Source organism: Hesperophylax consimilis, chromosome 12 (assembly GCF_061612785.1).
Source record: "Hesperophylax consimilis isolate HC1 chromosome 12, BYU_Hcon_1.0, whole genome shotgun sequence".
NCBI classification, from domain to species: domain Eukaryota; kingdom Metazoa; phylum Arthropoda; class Insecta; order Trichoptera; family Limnephilidae; genus Hesperophylax; species Hesperophylax consimilis.
The window spans coordinates 2,622,074-2,639,762 of record NC_142847.1 but is presented as its reverse complement, the minus strand read 5'-3'; the positions used below and the strand labels follow the sequence as shown (position 1 = coordinate 2,639,762).

At 32.5% G+C, this 17,689-nt stretch overlaps 2 protein-coding genes across 2 annotated transcripts; both read left to right on the top strand.

Annotated features, from left to right (window-relative positions):
* Nucleotides 1-1,202: 1,202 nt before the first annotated feature.
* Nucleotides 1,203-7,580, top strand: LOC149419004 (protein D3-like). The gene is made up of 5 exons (XM_089637643.1): nucleotides 1,203-1,256; nucleotides 2,728-2,837; nucleotides 3,871-3,994; nucleotides 4,628-4,844; nucleotides 7,449-7,580. Exons 1-5 carry the CDS (start codon nucleotides 1,220-1,222, stop codon nucleotides 7,558-7,560), a joined length of 600 nt encoding a protein of 199 aa, XP_089493769.1. The 5' UTR covers nucleotides 1,203-1,219; the 3' UTR covers nucleotides 7,561-7,580.
* Nucleotides 7,581-11,921: 4,341 nt separating this feature from the next.
* On the top strand, nucleotides 11,922-17,331 carry LOC149419003 (protein D2-like). The gene is made up of 5 exons (XM_089637642.1): nucleotides 11,922-12,054; nucleotides 12,623-12,726; nucleotides 13,114-13,237; nucleotides 14,216-14,432; nucleotides 17,214-17,331. Exons 1-5 carry the CDS (start codon nucleotides 12,018-12,020, stop codon nucleotides 17,323-17,325), a joined length of 594 nt encoding a protein of 197 aa, XP_089493768.1. The 5' UTR covers nucleotides 11,922-12,017; the 3' UTR covers nucleotides 17,326-17,331.
* Nucleotides 17,332-17,689: the final 358 nt, after the last annotated feature.

Here is a 17,689-nt window from a genome sequence, read left to right as displayed (position 1 = left end):
ATTCTGGGTGCTATTCCAGAGGGAAGATGTCCATTTGGCCATCCCAGACAAAGGAAAGACTGAAGGCCTCAGCACGGGCAAGCCACCCAGTGAGGCCAACATTACTGGAAAACTTTGAAATGTAAAAAATATTGTACCAAATAAAATAGTTGGGAGAAACAACTCCAGAAGTTGTGCGAGGAGAGGCTGCTAAAGTAGGGCAGGACAGGAACACCTGGAGGCGCTCAGTCGATGCTATGAGTCTACGGCTCGAATAGGACAAGGAATGAAAGAGGAAGAAGATGTATGTATGTTCGAATATGTAACAACAGACTGTTTTTATAGTGATTTATTTTTGGGGTATTATGCCGTGTTGCGCTACTTCCTTCTTTAGCCAACGTTTCGGAGAGCATTACATTTTAATGAACTGTCAAAGACAAAGGTAACTGAAATCGTGTTTTATTTTATATACATATATATATCAACAGGGCCGGCCCTGAGCCAAAGCTGGCGCGAGTAAATTTTTTTACACCCCTTATCAAAACCAGTAGACGCCTAGGTAGGTGATCCCTATAATCAATAATATTCAGATGATTTATATTTCTGTGTAGTGCCGTTTTTGTGAAAAATAATCTCAAGGGCAATATGTGTTGTACCGTTAGGTGTTCGGTATTACCCTCGCCTTGACAATGCGGCGCCCGGAGCGGACTGCTCCAATTGCGCCCGGATAGGGCCGGCCCTGAATATCAATTTAACCAATGACTATAATAGGGTTCATGTTTTTAGAAATGAATCAGAAAACAAGTGTAATATTGTAAATCCATCAAACATTTTTTGTGTAAGGAATATAAAAAGAAATAACGAACATAACACAATAGGAAATTTTCAAGTGTGATGTTAAATTATTGTAACATTTTCATGTCCTCCCTAGAGAAATTTACTCATAAAAATGTTTTTTAATTAATTAAAAATAATTTTACTCATGAGTATTTTTTTATTACTTATTATTGTAAGTGCATGTACTTTTACATATCACAGAGTGCATATAGAGTATAGTTAAGTGCGTCGCTCTGTACTCCATAAATAATTATTGATAATCCATGTACATAATTATTAATCATCTAGAGATATAATTAATTATCTTTTGTTACATAATAAGCCATTGGCTTAAAAGGGAGAATCAAGTGGCGATTTTAGTAGTGTTTATAGTTTTGGTGAGAGTAGACTACCTACTTTTAAAATGGAGATTATAAATTATAAGGTGCTGTTAATCACAGGTTTGTTATTATTGAATGAATTTAATTTGTAACCCAGTAGATAACTTGGTTCAATAGTGTTTTATTTAATTTATTTATAATGACTATTCAAAATGAATTGATTTTAATTAAAAATATACAGTTTTTTAAATAATGGTTAGAAACAGAAAATAATTTGAAACACCATTAGTTTAGAATCATTTTGCCAGTAAATATAATACATACATTTGAAACACAACTTACTGATAGGATAGATAGGGTGTGATCCATATTCGTTTCTGAGGTTAAAGAATGTTTCAATGAGAGGAAATAAAACTAATACTCAATCATATTTAGAAGTATTTTTTATTAACATTGAAAGAAGGCTTTGAATTTTAAATTATCTAATGTGAAGGATAAATCTGATGCATTTCGACGAGTTTGTTTATCAGGCTTGAATTCACTTAAAAACAGTTCAGTAACTTGGAGCCGATTTCTCTTTTTAGTTAGCATTGTTGCTACAGCACTAAATACACATTCACACAAATACGACGATGGGAATGCCATCAGAAATCGTTGAACAACCGACCATAAGCCAGGGAACAGTTGAGAGATTCGCTTCTGCACCCAAAATTCTTGGTACCATTCTTGAAATTAATTTTGAATTCTTCGTTTGTTGTCAGTTCTACAAGATAGAATTTGTCTGCCGTCGCCCCTCTAGATTTCTTTAACGCCCCCTAATTTTCTTTGAGCCTTCTTCTACCCCCCTGAAAGCCTCCAGCGCCGACAAGGCGGCGTTAACGTCCACTGTCTAAGATCTATCCGCACCGCACCGCAGGATCATCCCAGGGGCGTCGTGAGGCAATCTTTATAGCGAGAATATCGTTCCATCAGCACTGCAGCGTTAAGGGTTTTATTACCGTTTGCGACATCATACTTGTGTGAAAAAGGTTTCTCTGCAGTTGCAGTAATTAAGAATAAGTACAGATCAAAAATAAATTTAGAGGGAGAGACGAGAGTGGCGATTTTGAAACTTCAACCTCGTTTTGATAAACTATGCTCAGAAAAGCAAGCACATCCTTCCCATTAATACCAAAGAAAAAAATTGCTTTTTATCTCTTTTGTTTGCTTGTTTTTTGTTTTTATGTTGTGTTCTTTATTTTCTAATAAAAAATTTAGATACTATTTGGAGTTTTTCTGACAAATTGTTATTAGGTAACGTACCCATACTACGTGACCCGTTCAGGGGGGGGGGGGGGGGTTCAAAATACTAGATTTTTAGTCACTGTACTTTAAATTTGTACTTTCACATAAAATGTATTTTTTTGCTTCTTGCATAAAATGTTATATTTAAATGCATATTTATTCTATAATAATATGTTGTTTTGTTGACCTTTAAATAAAATATTTTCTCTGGACCTCTTATGCATTTTCAATTGACTTTTAATTTTTTTTAAATGAAAATATGATATTAAACAAACACCTGTTTTTAGAATATATTTTTTTTATATAGTTCTGAGTTTAGCCATTCTTCCGGAAGCCATATCCTCCATTGCCGATAGTTTTGAAGAGTTCGAGGTAGTTCCAGATGTGATTCCTGTCGCCCCCGAAGAGGCACTAAAGGTAAAACTTAACTTTTTTGTAAACTTTCAGAAATATGGCAGATAGGGAGTGAGTGGTATATCCATGGATAATTGCACTCACCATTCTGTCCTGCTGATACAAATAACATTTATTACTATGCATACAAAATTATATCCCAAAGTATTCTACATCTCTGTAGTACATCTCTGAACTATGCTTCCCGGAAAACACTGGTCTGAGGCAGTCAACGCTTAGATCAGCAACATCAGCAGCTGTAGGCAGACTGATAGAACCTAAGCGCAAGCCAAATACTAAGTTTGGTGATCGCGCTTTCGGAGTATCTGGGCCGAAGGCTTGGAATAAACTCCCTCCGGAACTAAGATCCATAACAAGTCCAACAGAATTCAGGCCTAAACTAAAAACTTACCTTTTTAAGCTGTCGTACCCTTAAATTAAATATACCAATCCTAAGAGAAAGTCCAGTTATATTCAATTTTTCAATTAATTCCTAAATCCTGTATCTAAATTTCGCCAATAAACAATTAGATAGTGTTAATTAAGTGTTAATCTCAAGTGACCTACCAGGTAAGTATTGTACTGTATATTTTCTCCATAAATAGTTAAGTAATAACATAGATCACTGTAGAAATGTATTATAAGTTTGTACAGCGCCCTTGAGGTGTTTTTGCACAAAAACGGCGCTATACAAGTTTAGTCATCCAAGTATTATTATTATTCCTCAATTCTTTTTTCATACAACTGTCAAATCATATTTTACGGATAGTTCCACAATGTGTCTTCCTTTTTCCCATCAGGGCGGGAGATTGTCACCATGGGGGAATTGGAGTCTCATCATCCTCTTCACATTTCCTGCATCTATTGGTATTTTCCACTTCCAACAACTGCATGTGTCTCCTGAGATGGCAGTGTTCCGTTAGTAATCCTACCAATTCCCTCAGTGAGTTTCTGTCCATATTGAGTAGTTGCCTGAGGGCAGGGCGATAGCTTCAAATATTAAGATATTAAGTAGAAGATAGATAATTATCATTATTTTTTTATTTTTGTTATTTAGGTTGTCTATTCTGGTGGCATAGTGGTCAATGAGGGTGAAGAACTGACCCCAACCAATGTGAGGAACACCCCCACAGTGGATTGGGTGGCAGAGCAAGACTCCTACTACACCCTCTCGATGTTAGGTAGGTTCTACGTTAACTAAGTTCGAGAAGACAATTCTGCAAAAAAAAAAAAGGCAAATGTGAGGTTAGGTTCGACTACGTCTCAGCTGTATTCCGGAACTGGGGCTGATTGGGCTGAAATTTTGGATCCTACAAGTTTGACCCTTTGCCCTTAAGATGATTTTTTCCTTAACACAGGAATATTAAAAATCATCCAACTATTATAATTGACATTCTGAGGATGATTATGCAAAAAAAAGGAAAAATAATTATGAAAACTTAAAAAATACAGTGTACAATGCGAATGAATTTAACAATGCTGATAAAACACAAAACATAAGTGAATATTTAGTATTCAAACAAATCATAAATGAATACATTATACAGGGTGTTAAGGGATGTACTTGACTTACTTTATCCAGTGATTCCTGACATTATTTGGAGTAAGAAATGTAAATGAAATTTTAGTCTCGGTGAAATTTTTAATGTTTTTTTTAACAAAAAACATAGAAAATCAGTAGGAATCAGAGAGCTAGGGTCGATATGAGAGGTTGGGCGGTTACTCGGCCGAGTGACCAGTAACAACATGAAATGAAAGACATATCCACTCAGCAGTTTAAACTGCTCGGTTACCTGTTTCAATCATTTTTTCAGATCCTGATGCGCCAAGCCGTGCCAACCCAACTAACCGTGAGATTTTGCACTGGCTAGTCGGCAACGTTCCTGGAAACGATGTTGACAGCGGAGATCTGCTAGCCGGATATATTGGAAGTGCGCCCCCTGAAGCAAGCGGACTCCATCGCTACGTGATCCTCCTGTACAAACAGGATCAGGGCAAACTTGAGTTCACAGAGCCAATCATAAGCAATACGTAAGAATAGTGAATACTTCATACTTTATTTTTAATAATAAACTAATGTTTAAAAGCATAATAAAAACCAGGTCCTCAACAAATAAAACACTGAACATTCCGATAACACACACCACACACGGACAAAGACACTTTCAATACTACGCAACCAAACTTTTTAACAGTATGCCCATTACTTTGAAACAATAATTGACTACAAACACATCTACAAACTTTCTCAAAAAACATATCGTAGCCTGGATAAAAAATCAAGATATTCACTTTATTCAAAAGATTATAATTCCAAACAAAACATAACCAAAATTAAATATTATACACGTTCTTCAAGAATTATCCAAAAATACATACACTCACATATAAAAGTGTGTTTTCATGTTTCAATATATGTCTGTGAAAAAAAAAAAATAATAATAACTTTCTACCACAACACATAAATACCTGTCACCCTTAATCACAAACACGTTAACACCTCAGCACAGTTTCTCCTAGTGAGGTGTTCACGTAACATACAATATCACCCACACACAGTTTTACCCATATCAACCTATGCTCTTTATTTTTTATACCTTTTTTCTGTACTTTTTTCTCTGTACTGCAATATAAACCACTGTAATCATTTGTAAAACGTGTATTCAAGAATAGACATAAATAAATAAAATAAATAAAGCAAAGTTTTTTATGCAAAGGATAACACATTATTTTTAAGAAATAATTATTAGCCTGAAACACCCATAAAAATCTTCCGTGATAAAATACATGCCGCTGACGGGAATTGAACCCGCAGGTTGATTGATTGTTGATTATTGATTCATCTGATTGCCGGTCAGGTGCTCTAATAATTGTGCTCCTTTATACTTTCATATACACACGGATAAGAGACATGTTAAAGGAGCTGAATATTTTGACGGTGAAGCAAACTGTGTATTTGAATGTACTTATTTTTATACATAAAATTAACTTAGGGATGATGTCTAAGGAACTGAAAAGAAAAATAAATTACAATAACGAGATACACGGACACGGGACGAGAAATTCTAAGCAAATTAGATTGCCAACAAGAAAAAAAACAAGCACCCAAAAATCTCTGATGTACCAGGCCGTTAAACTCTATAACAAAATCCCGAAGGAAATTGCTGTGATAGAAAATATTAATAAGTTCAAGTTTAATAAGTTTGAATTAAGAAAATATGTCTATCTCAATTATTAATGTTTCTTTTCTTGTGACTTTATTGAAATATTTAAAGAAAGATTATGTTTGCCAAACAATGTACATGTTTATATGTTTATAAAACTATTAGCACACACGAAGATGTGAGCTAACTTAAGATTAATAAATAAATAAATAAAATAAATTAGGGATGGGCCATTACCATTCAACCAATATTAATAATTATTCAGTACAAATTTCTGCAGCAGAAAGCACTTTAGTGAAAAAAAAACTATTGTACGATAACTCTTTCAGATTCCTGTCTCTTAACAAGCGATGCTGTAGCATATTAGTAGAACTAAATATTTTATTTAATATGCTTTTATGAAAAATAATATGGTGTTCTACAAACTAACCATTGTCATGATATTAAATTTTTTAATTAAATACAAGTAATTTTGTATTATGTTTATTAAATTAAGAATAATGGTAGAACCTGCAGACAACCTGTCATATGGTAGCTTTGCATGACCACTCATTTGTTGTTGTTAAAATTATTGTAGTAGATAAGTAATAAAGAACCTTGGAAAGGCTCTTTATAAAGTATCTGAAAAGTAATTTCATTTCTGAAGGGAAATTTTAAGACTGATGGAAAGATTCTAACTAAAATCTTTCTACTCTGGAAAATAGCAAAAATCTGTAGAAAAGTCATGACACACGACACACCTCCAAAAAATGTTTAAGAAGTTACAAAATTTCTATAAAACTAAGATATATATGACTTTATTAACTTCGTTGAGTTTGATGAATCTTTCAAAAGTGATTATTCATGTAAACAAATAAATAATTAATCACAGTAAAGATAATCTAAATTGATATGAATTGAATAATTATTTATGACCCAATATCAAGATTGAAATAAAATTAGTTTATGTTTATGACGTGCATATATGTGCAATAATTATAATCTATTTAAATAATCAGAAAATTAAAATCCATAATCGATACTATCAATAATCATGCTGTACCTAATAATAATAAACTATGACTAATTTATATTGCACCATTTTTGTGAACATCTCTATTATTCATGAATTAAATATGTAGTCTCTTTGCACGCACTTAGCCATACAAAAACAGTATGATGAAAATATCATTGGGCTAAAAAAAACTCCTTATGTGAATGAGGCACTGTGTATCATGTGTTAAGTTATGAAAATAAATTTTAGGCTTTTGTTAAAATAAAACTTCGCCGAGGTAATGTTGAATCAGTCAATATACTTTAAGTTATGAGTTCAATCCTCTGCTGGCTAAGTCCTCATCATTGCACAAGCAACACTTTCCGCTTTTATGAGAGTAGTAAGAATCGAAATATGTTTTTAATTACATACATATTCATAAACTAAAAAATGTTTCCATTCTTTCAAATAAAATATTAAATGCATGTTTTTTTACAGAACTGGTGAAGGAAGGGCTCAATTTCGAATTGCCAAGTTTGCTGAGAAGTACTCCTTGGGGAACCCCATCGCTGGAAACTTTTTCCAGGCCCAGAATGAAAATAATTTTTAAAATAAAAAAAAATATCTATGCTTCTTTTTCTTTTTGTAAAGTTCTAATAAAATTCAATCGATATAATGTGATCTTTGCTTAACTACGTTTTTTTTTTTTAATTGGTAGTACATTTTTTTCTAAGGATTATCTGTGCTGTGGTATGGCCAGAAATTTAAGCAGATTACGGGCCTAACAGCCTTAGGCCATTCTTCTACAGGAATAAGCAAGTATCCGATACTCATGTCGCACACAGTCATACACATCACTATTTAATTAATGAGACTCGCATGACCACCTATTGTTGAATTCTCGATATGTCAAAACCACAATGCTTTATAACCTCACTCACAACCAAACAGTTGCTGTACCTGTGATCCTTTGGTGACTGCTTTGTTTCTAGCATTGATATAAAGTTAGAAATATTGAACGTCTACACCTTTCCATTCTTCAATTTAGAAAATAGTAAAAAATTTATCAAAAAAATATGTTGCAGTGATTTATTATTGTGATGTTCTGCAGACTAAATTGAATGAGTAATTTATAACAAACATTAATTATATAGCGAATCTGTTTATACCGACTTTTATATATTTTTTTATATGCGAATACCGCACAAGAGTCCCATCTGCTCCCAACCATTTGGATCCAGTGAGACTATGTCATCCCCAATTGAGGTATGTTGTGTGACTGACAGTAGTTCGGAGGGAAAGGAGATGTGGAGGAGAAAGGAAGGTGGAGGCGTACCTGGATATTGAGATCTGGTCACCAAACACGGCTAAAGCCAATTCAAGCAATGTTTCAATTCTGAATGGTGGTCTTACACCAGGACGATACTGGGACTAACTTTCACTCGATATTTACATAAATACATCATCTCCTTAGTACATATGACAGTGCGGTTATTTTAATATATTTAGAAATTGTATTTCTTAGTTTAAGTAATGTAGGTATACATCTAGCTTTATGTATACAAAGAGGACATTAAAATATTGAAAATACATAAAAATACACAACAAACTAAAATACGGGTATTATTATTGATAAGATATATTTAAAATAAATGCCACTCTATAATTACACGAGATTACTTATTGAAAAGTAGATTTGTTGATAATTTTCATAGAAAAAAAAAAGATAATTTAAATTAAGTGGCTGATTATTCTGTTTCACAAATTGCATATAATGATTATTTATGTATTGAGAAAAAGAAATTAAAACTAAGATAAAGATATATAAACACAAATGATATTCGTTGAGTCTTAGTTAGGCTGTGTAATACAAATACTCTGCTATATACAAATAATCTATTCTAATCCTTCAGGTTGTTGGCTTTTGGGAAAATGCGTGTGTTTTTATATTATCAGTAATTTTAGTTACAAAAATAAGTAAAATAAGGCATAAATTTTTTTTTTATGTTCGTATGCAATATTTTAATATGTTGAAAATTATATATTTAAATATATTTTATCACCTTTCAAAAGCAGTTTTTAGTTTGCAGATATGTTAAAAAAATATTGCATATATTTTATTTTCTTGTAAAATTTAACATTTTATATCGAGTGTACATCTATTCTAAAATTACTATAAAAATATTCTATTACCTACATACTAATATTTGGACTTGAGACATAACCCACGAAAAACTGCAAGACTTTTGGCTTCCTTAATGTAACGGACGTTGTTGGCCACATTTTTTCATTTTTTCAAAAATATGTTTTCATTTATAAAATGTGCCAACTCCACGCCACTGGCAAATTCCTCACTCCCCGCCACTGCTCATTTGTATCCCGTTTCGGCCAAAATTGCCCGAAAACTCTGACCCCGAAAAGCATCGATACCGTATTGCGCACGTACCCCGGCCGAGCGGTACGATGTTCAGTTTTTTTTGTATACAAATTTTACTAACTAAATTATTTATTTTTATTTTTTTATAGTGAATACCTCACAAGAGTCCCAACTGCTCCCGTCTGGAGCCAGTGAGACTATGGCATCCCCAATTGGGGGATGTTGTGAGGCTGAAGGTAAGTGGGGAAGGGAAAGAGGAAGGTGGGGAAGTACCTGGCTATTCAGATCTAGTCACTAAACACGGCTAAAGCCATTTGGAGCAACGTTTCAATTCTGAATGGTGGTCTTACACCAGGGCGATACTGGTAGTATCTTCCACTCTGGAACGTGCCGCAAATATACTATATATTATTTTAATTAATTAATTGTGAAATAACACAAATCAATCAAATAAAATTTACTAACTAAATTATAATTTACAAAATGTAAAGGAGCATTCCCATCGGTTGAAGACACGGTTTGGACCCGACGCACAAATCTACAGTTTTGTGCGGACTCCTGTCCAGTACACTTAACATTGCATTATTGCAAAGCAGAAATACTGCGATCTTATGTCAAAATATGGCAGAGGCCTGAGAAGTTATATTCTCAACATGGGGCTCGCAATCTGCCAATAAAATAAGTCACATATTCATATACATATAAAACTTTTATTAAATAATGAATTTCAAGTCGTAATCAAGTGTTATATATACCTACTTATTAATACACTACTAGAAATGTGTTAATTAATTAGTTAATGCGACATCTGTTGGTTGTGAACATAAAAGGTTTTCAAGGATGGACATTTGAAAAAAAAACTTAAGTGAATTATTTTCAAGTGATAGTAGACAATTTCTGTAGTTTTTAAAGCTACCATAGACGAGAAGCTTATTTTTTAACAAAGTAAGTGGCAATGTTTTTAAGGCATCCGTTACTGAGCTTCCGTATTCACATTGTCATACAAATCAAAACCTATCTAAATATTTGTTAGATACCAAGTATAACGAATCATACCTAGTTCTGAGTGATGAGAAACTGGCATGATGATTTTATTCATACTTTCTAAGGCATCCAGTATTATTTTCAAATGGCGGTATTCTATCTAATCCTGAACTTGTTATTTGTGTAGGCATAAGGTGAACAGCCGTTTAAGCATCTGCAAAGTGACACGGTAGGGTGGCAAAGTTATGATAGCTTTATTAGCTACTGAAGAGAAATCGTCTCTAAGATCTATCCAAAAGCTATTCAGTGGCACACATTCACGTCTTTATCCTTATCAGAACCTCTACCGAATATGTCAGCAAGATAAGCTAATCTAGTAAACCATTTGCAACAGCTCTATATGACTCACGAAAGTGTAAATGGTTTTCTTGTTCTTATCAGATAATAATATTTATGTTTAGTCTGTTTATTTATTTCAAAAAGTGTTGTGATCCTAGGAAATTATCGCGTAACCCTGGCGACCACTCTGCAGAACCCACCTGGAAAACTGCTGATTTACAATAAAGTTTGAACAACCATAATATGAATTGGATAAATACAGAGCAAGTAGAGGCGTTCTGAGATTTGAGGTTTTTTATTGCTATGCTAGTTGTTTTCATTTAACTGTCAATATACATAGATAACTGAAATCGAATTGTGTTATTTATATATCGATTTAACCAAACACTATAACAGGGTTCATGTTTTTGGAAATAAATGAAAAAAAAAGGTTTAATATTGCTTTACAATTTAGTTGGAAAGTGGGCAAGCTAACGCCATCAACTTAACCACCAGTTTTAAAATTAAAAATGTCAAAATTAAGGCTGACCAAGTGCTAATAGATATTTTTAAAAAATGTGAGGAATTGAATAAAAATAAATAATGAAACAGAAAGTTTTAATGTGATGATGGTACAGTTACAAGGTAAAAACAATTTAGTATTAAAAAAATACACATTACATATATCATTTTCATATCCCCAGTAGAAAAAATTACTCACACAAACATTTTTTTTAATTAATTAAAATACATAAATGTAAGAGGCTCATAATTTTTAAAAATTTTACTTTATAAGTCAAGTGCAATCACAAAGTAGGTACCTATTTTACTTCATAAGGCAAGTGCATTCACAAAGTAGGTACCTATTTTACTTCATAAGGCAAGTGCATTCACAAAGTAGGTACCTATTTTACTTCATAAGGCAAGTGCATTCACAAAGTAGGTACCTATTTTACTTCATAAGGCAAGTGCATTCACAAAGTAGGTACCTATTTTACTTCATAAGGCAAGTGCATTCACAAAGTAGGTACCTATTTGAGATTAAAAATACATAGCTTGAAAAACTTAAGTTTGTAGGCGGCCAAAAGGGGGCCTAACTAATAAGAATTTTTTTTTTTTTAAATCAACCTTTTTTCTAAATCTAAAATATTTTGTGACGATGCCCTAGACTGCAAAGTTGAGTGTGTCACTGTGTACTCTACAACCTGCATTTATAATTTATAATCCATCTACATAATTAATCATATAGATTATAATATATCTGCGTTGTCTGCCAATGATTAAATATTAATTTGTTACATAATAAGTCATTGGCTAAAAAGGGAGAGACAAACAGTAATTTTAGTAGTGTTTATAGTTTTGGTGAAAGCAGACTACCTACTTTAAAAATGGAAATTTTATATTTTAAGGTGCTGTTAATCACAGGTTTGTTAAAAAACTCAGTTTATAAACAACTTCAATAGTTTTTATTTATTATTATATTCAAAATGAAAGATTTTGAATTGGAAAAAAGGTTTTTATATAATATACAGTTTGTGAAATAATGGCGTTTCAAATTAGTTGCTGTTTCTAATAGGTAGTTTAAAATCAATTGGCGAGCAAATATAATATTAAGTAAGACAATATAAAAAAAATATTGTGAACACATAAAAAAATTCTATATATAAAATTCTAAATATTAGAAATACTTGATTTTAATTTGTACTTTCACTTAAAAAATGATTTTTTCAGTCCTTGCATAAAATGTTATATTTAACGTGCATATTTCATATTTATATTGATATTTTGTTGTACTTTATATAACATATCAGTAACATATTCTTACAGTTTTATGTTTGTAGTAATCCATAATGGGCCTCCTAGATGCATTTTCAATTGATTTATGAAATATTTTTTGTAACTGAGAATATGAAAAGGATTTTATTTTGAATAATTAAATAATAATAAATAAATTAAACAAAAACCTGTTTTTAGCATATATTTTTTTTTATAGTTCTGAGTTTATCTAGAGAAGCCACGTCATCCATTGCCGATAGTTTTGAAGAGTTTGAGATAGTTCCAGATGTGATTCCTGTCGCCCCCGAAGAGGCACTAAAGGTAAAACTGATTATGTATTTCAGTCTTTGTAAAATTTCAGAAATATGGCAGATAGGCTATTGACATCCACTGATCTCTTCTGCTAATTTTTCTGACTTTATGTCCGGGTTAAATCTTCCCCATAGGAAAAACTAAACCCTTCCACACACTTTTCCACAAATAATCATCTAGCAAATCAACATTATGCAAGTGCATTATATAAGCAAAATAAATACAAAACAATACAATACATTTATTATTATGCATACAAAATTGTTTCCCAGAGAATTCCTCAATTCTTTTTATGATAACTGTCAAATCGTAGGGCGTGATGCTTGGAAGACAGAAGAAGCAATACACAACGACAGCAAATTATCAAAAAATATTGATTTTTTGTTACATATTTAGGTTGTCTATCCCGGTGACTTAGTGGTCAACGAGGGAGAGGAATTGACTCCAACCAATGTGAGGAACACCCCCTCAGTGGAGTGGGTGGCCGAGCAGGACTCCTATTACACCCTCTCCCTGTCAGGTAGGTTCTGAACAAATAATAAATTTGGATTATCAAATACAGTAATACCTCCTCGTAAGATTGTCACATAAGAATGAAAGACCTTATAATGTAAAATTAATGATGTGAATCACTCAATGATCTCATCTCTCAATGTTGGGAGCTATTGGTACTATGGCATTGAGGCACTCCCAATTAAGGGGTTTCTCTCTTTCCAAAGCTGGCTAGATGATGTTTAACTTTTTTTATTTAATGACATATATATTATTAAACATAACAAATAATATGTGAATACACACAATATTATATTATAACACGATTACATAATATGTGTTGTGATGTATTATTTATATTGAATAATCTGACATCAATTTAATAAGTACCTATGAAATATATGTTGTTTCTCAATGGAAACAAAAGGTATATCGTCTCGGTCCTAGTCAACAACTGAGCCCTTTTGCAGAAAAACAGAGTTATTTAAATAACGCTGTTTTTGTGCAGATCCATCAAATCACGCGCCACACGTCAAACTTCAAAAATCGTTTCAAAATCTCAACCACAGATGATAGTACAAGGCTTATTTTGACGGCTGGTAGCACACGTTCAGCACAAGTGGCACAAGTTGACCATTACTTAACCGAAATTGACGGTTTATGCAATCCGCGCTTGGCATATTTGTCATTATTTTGGTAATAAAGTTTTATTTCGGCATTTGATAATTTTTGTAACATGTATGAAATTTTTAATTTTATGGATATCTTTGTTATCTTTTACGTGTATAATACTCAAAACTTTGAAAGAATTGATTAAAATACATAAAGCATGTTGTATATTAATTGAAATACCTTATTGCATATTTTATAAGACTTTCAATGTGTACAATCAAATTAAATGTTGAACAGCCCATATTCAGAACTCACTTTTTCAAATAATGCTTTTTTTTCCGTATAAGGGCTCAATTTAAACAACTCGGTTATCTTTTTAAATAATTTTATTCAGATCCTGATGCGCCCAGCCGTGCCAACCCAACCAGCCGCGAGTATCTGCACTGGCTGGTCGGCAACATCCTCGGAAACAATGTTGACAGCGGAGTCCCACTAGCCGGATATATTGGAAGTGCGCCCCCCCTTGCAAGCGGACTCCATCGATACGTGTTCCTTCTGTACAAACAGAATCAGGGCAAACTTGAGTTCACAGAGCCAATCATAAGCAATACGTAAGAATATTACTACATACTTTCATTAGCATTAATTCGATACTAGCGATTTTTCAGAACAAATTTTTACAGCAGAAAAGATTTCAGTGGAAAAAACTTTTGTATGATAACTCTTTCGTAGGCCAAAATGATCTGGTGTGCCAGTTGGCTACAACAAGCGATGTTAAACAATTTAAAATAAATTTAATAATTAAATAATTAGAACATTAATATTTAATTTCATTTCATTGGCGTGAAATTAAATTAAACTAATTTAAAAAATATATTATTTTGTATTATGTTTATTGAATTACAACACCCGCAGCTTTGCGTGACTACTTTTTTATTATTATTGTTAAAATGATGTAATATGTATCTAAGTTTTATAATAAATAAGTAAAACTTTGGAAAGGAAAGTATCTGAATAAGTAATCTCCTTCCTGAAGGGGTAGATTTAAAGATCGGTAAAAAAATAATAGCACAGACCCAGACTTTATTAAAAACTAGCTGATATACACTCGGTGTGCTGGTGGTTATCCTTAGGATATAGACATATACTGTCATGGAATTTTCTGTAGGCCTTTTTAAGATATACAATCCCGTAGTACATTTTTGATGTATCTCATAAGGTTTAGCCACTGTTAGCAATGAAAGCGCCCAAAAAAATTTTTTTTCAACCTTATTTCAAAACATCAACTTTTCTATACTTTCTATAAATATAAGATGTATGTATTATATATATAAACCTCCCGAAAGAAATTCTCTAATTATATTAAAAACTCTACAAAAATCCGTTGCGTAGCTTAGAAGAACTAAACGCACAAACAAACAGACGCAGATAGCGACTTAATTTTACACTATCAAAAGAAGTTACAAAATTCAGAAAACATTCAAAGTTATATTTCTATTTTTGATACTGAAAATACGTAGTAGAATTCTCTTATAATAATATATTGAAACAGTTTTAAACTTATTTTATTTTTACCTGTGAAACACCACATAGCAACGAAGATGGTAAAATCCATATAATTGTAATATAAGCATTGTATACCACCTCCTGTGAACCCCCACCCCCTCCCCCAAATGTTGTGTATGTACACCATAGTTTGTGGAATAATTGGTCAGTCAGTCAAAAGTAAAATAAGTTGAAAAAAAATTATTATAAGCAATAATTTGTCACCTGAAATATCCATACAAATTGAAAATATCTCCCCAGTAAAAATAAATGCCGCCAACGGGAATTGAACCCGCACCTTCTGATGTCCGGTCAGGTGCTCTGGACCACTGAGCTACGTCTGCTTATTTCCAACACGCCAAATAATTCAATATGTACTAGTACTTTAATCAACAATTACTGCTTATTATATTTTTTCACCTGTAAACAAAAAATTGAAAAAGTTTAAAATTGTTTCAACGTATCATCAGAAGGTGCGGGTTCAATGCCCACTATGTATCCATTCCAATTAGATTCCTTCTCTCCTAATCAATCTCCAGAATTTATTTCTATATTTACACATATTACTTGAAATAATAATAAGTAGACTGCCTCCATAGCAATTATGGTCTACGGAATTGCATTTCAGTATCAGGGTGGTGGGTTTAAAAAAGATAAGTTTTTTTCAAAATTCCAACATTTTATTTGCCATAGAAGAATATTTATTTTCCCATACAAACAGTTCAACTTTTTTACCTAAAAACTACCTTAAAATGTTGGAATTACATGTAGAATCACCTCCCGAAATTAGTGCACTTTACTCGCGGACACCCTATATAGACTAATAATTTCCTTAAATTTGATCTATTTAATGGTCATTATTAGAGATTTTTTTCAAAATGACGTAATGAATAATACTGATAAATAATGAATCAATCATAGTAAAAGAGAATCTAAATTAGCATGATTTGAATAATTAATGACACAATATCACGATTGAAATAAAATTTAATTATGTGGACCAAAATAATGAAGTTTAATATTAAATATAGATAATTATAATCTATTTAAATAATCAGAATATTTATTATAATCCTTAATTGAAACATATTATAAGCAAGCAGTTCCTGTTCTCGTAGATATTAAAACTAATAATAATAAACTATGAATAATTTATATTGCACAATTTTTTGTATGGATGTAGGATCTTTGCACACACATAGCCGTATAAAACCAGAAAGGTGAAAATATCATTGGGCTAAAAAAAACTCCCCATGTGAATGAGGCACTGTGCATCATGTGTTAAGTTATAAAATGAAATGTTAGGCTTTTGATAAAAAACGCTTCGCCGAGGTAGTATTGAATTAGTGAGTGGTCCAAAGCATCAGGTTCGCCCCTCGACATTACAGGTTCAATCCTCCGCTGGCTAAGTCCTCATCATTACACAAGCAACATTTTTCACATTTAATGTTGAGAGCAGGGAAAATCTATATAAATAAAAGTGAAAATGTTTGTATGTTCAAAATCTTAAATCTCTGAAAGAACTTCACCGATTGCTTTGAAATTTTGACACAACTTTGCATTCGAATATGCGTGTGTTTTTATATAGATGTCACCTGTGACAGATAAAAACATGCTTTAAAAAAAAAAAACAACGCCATCTGTGTTTTGCCAAAAAAAGCTTTTTTTAAATAGCGCAATCTGTTGGACGTAAAAGCAACACGCGCTACTGTTGCTCTATCTGCTCAGTAGACTGAACCACAGCAATGTGTTGCGGGGTACAGCTAGTATTATATAAATTACATATTCTTAACTTGAGAATGTTTTCATTAATTAAAATAAAATATTAAATAAGTGTTTTTTTGCAGAACTGGTGAAGGAAGAGCTCAGTTCCGAATTGCCAATTTTGCTGAGAAGTACTTCTTGGGGAACCCCATCGCTGGAAACTTTTTCCAGGCCCAGAATGAAAACAATGTTTAAAATATAATATATATGCTAATTTTTATTTTTATAAAGTTCTAATAAAAAGCAATCAGTATATGTAATGTGATATTTGCCTAACTATTTTTTTAAAATGGTAAATACTTTTTGTGTAATGCTCCGTACGCACACTCGTTCTTACTCGACGGTTTTACTTGATATCGAGTAAGTATTACCGTGTGGACGGCTAAACTCTTGGCTCGATGGCTCGCTTCGAGTCAGCTCGAAGTGATTAGGAATTCCCGATATCTTTCGTTCTTACTCACTTTGAGCCGAGCTCTATAGTGTGTACGTTGCGTCGAGTAAGTTAGTAGTTAGGTCCGCAACGTTACAGATAATCTATCGTGAGGTGAAATTGATTGCC

What these genes read in the sequence shown, in the direction of transcription:
- LOC149419004 (XM_089637643.1), top strand. Translation starts at nt 1,220, where the DNA reads ATGGAGATTATAAATTATAAGGTGCTGTTAATCACAG. An exon ending in CTACACCCTCTCGATGTTAG is followed by an intron (nt 3,995 to 4,627) that starts GTAGGTTCTACG and finishes TCATTTTTTCAG; the next exon opens with ATCCTGATGCGCCAAGCCGT. An exon ending in GAGCCAATCATAAGCAATAC is followed by an intron (nt 4,845 to 7,448) that starts GTAAGAATAGTG and finishes GTTTTTTTACAG; the next exon opens with AACTGGTGAAGGAAGGGCTC.
- LOC149419003 (XM_089637642.1), top strand. Translation starts at nt 12,018, where the DNA reads ATGGAAATTTTATATTTTAAGGTGCTGTTAATCACAG. An exon ending in CCCCCGAAGAGGCACTAAAG is followed by an intron (nt 12,727 to 13,113) that starts GTAAAACTGATT and finishes TTACATATTTAG; the next exon opens with GTTGTCTATCCCGGTGACTT. An exon ending in TTACACCCTCTCCCTGTCAG is followed by an intron (nt 13,238 to 14,215) that starts GTAGGTTCTGAA and finishes AATTTTATTCAG; the next exon opens with ATCCTGATGCGCCCAGCCGT.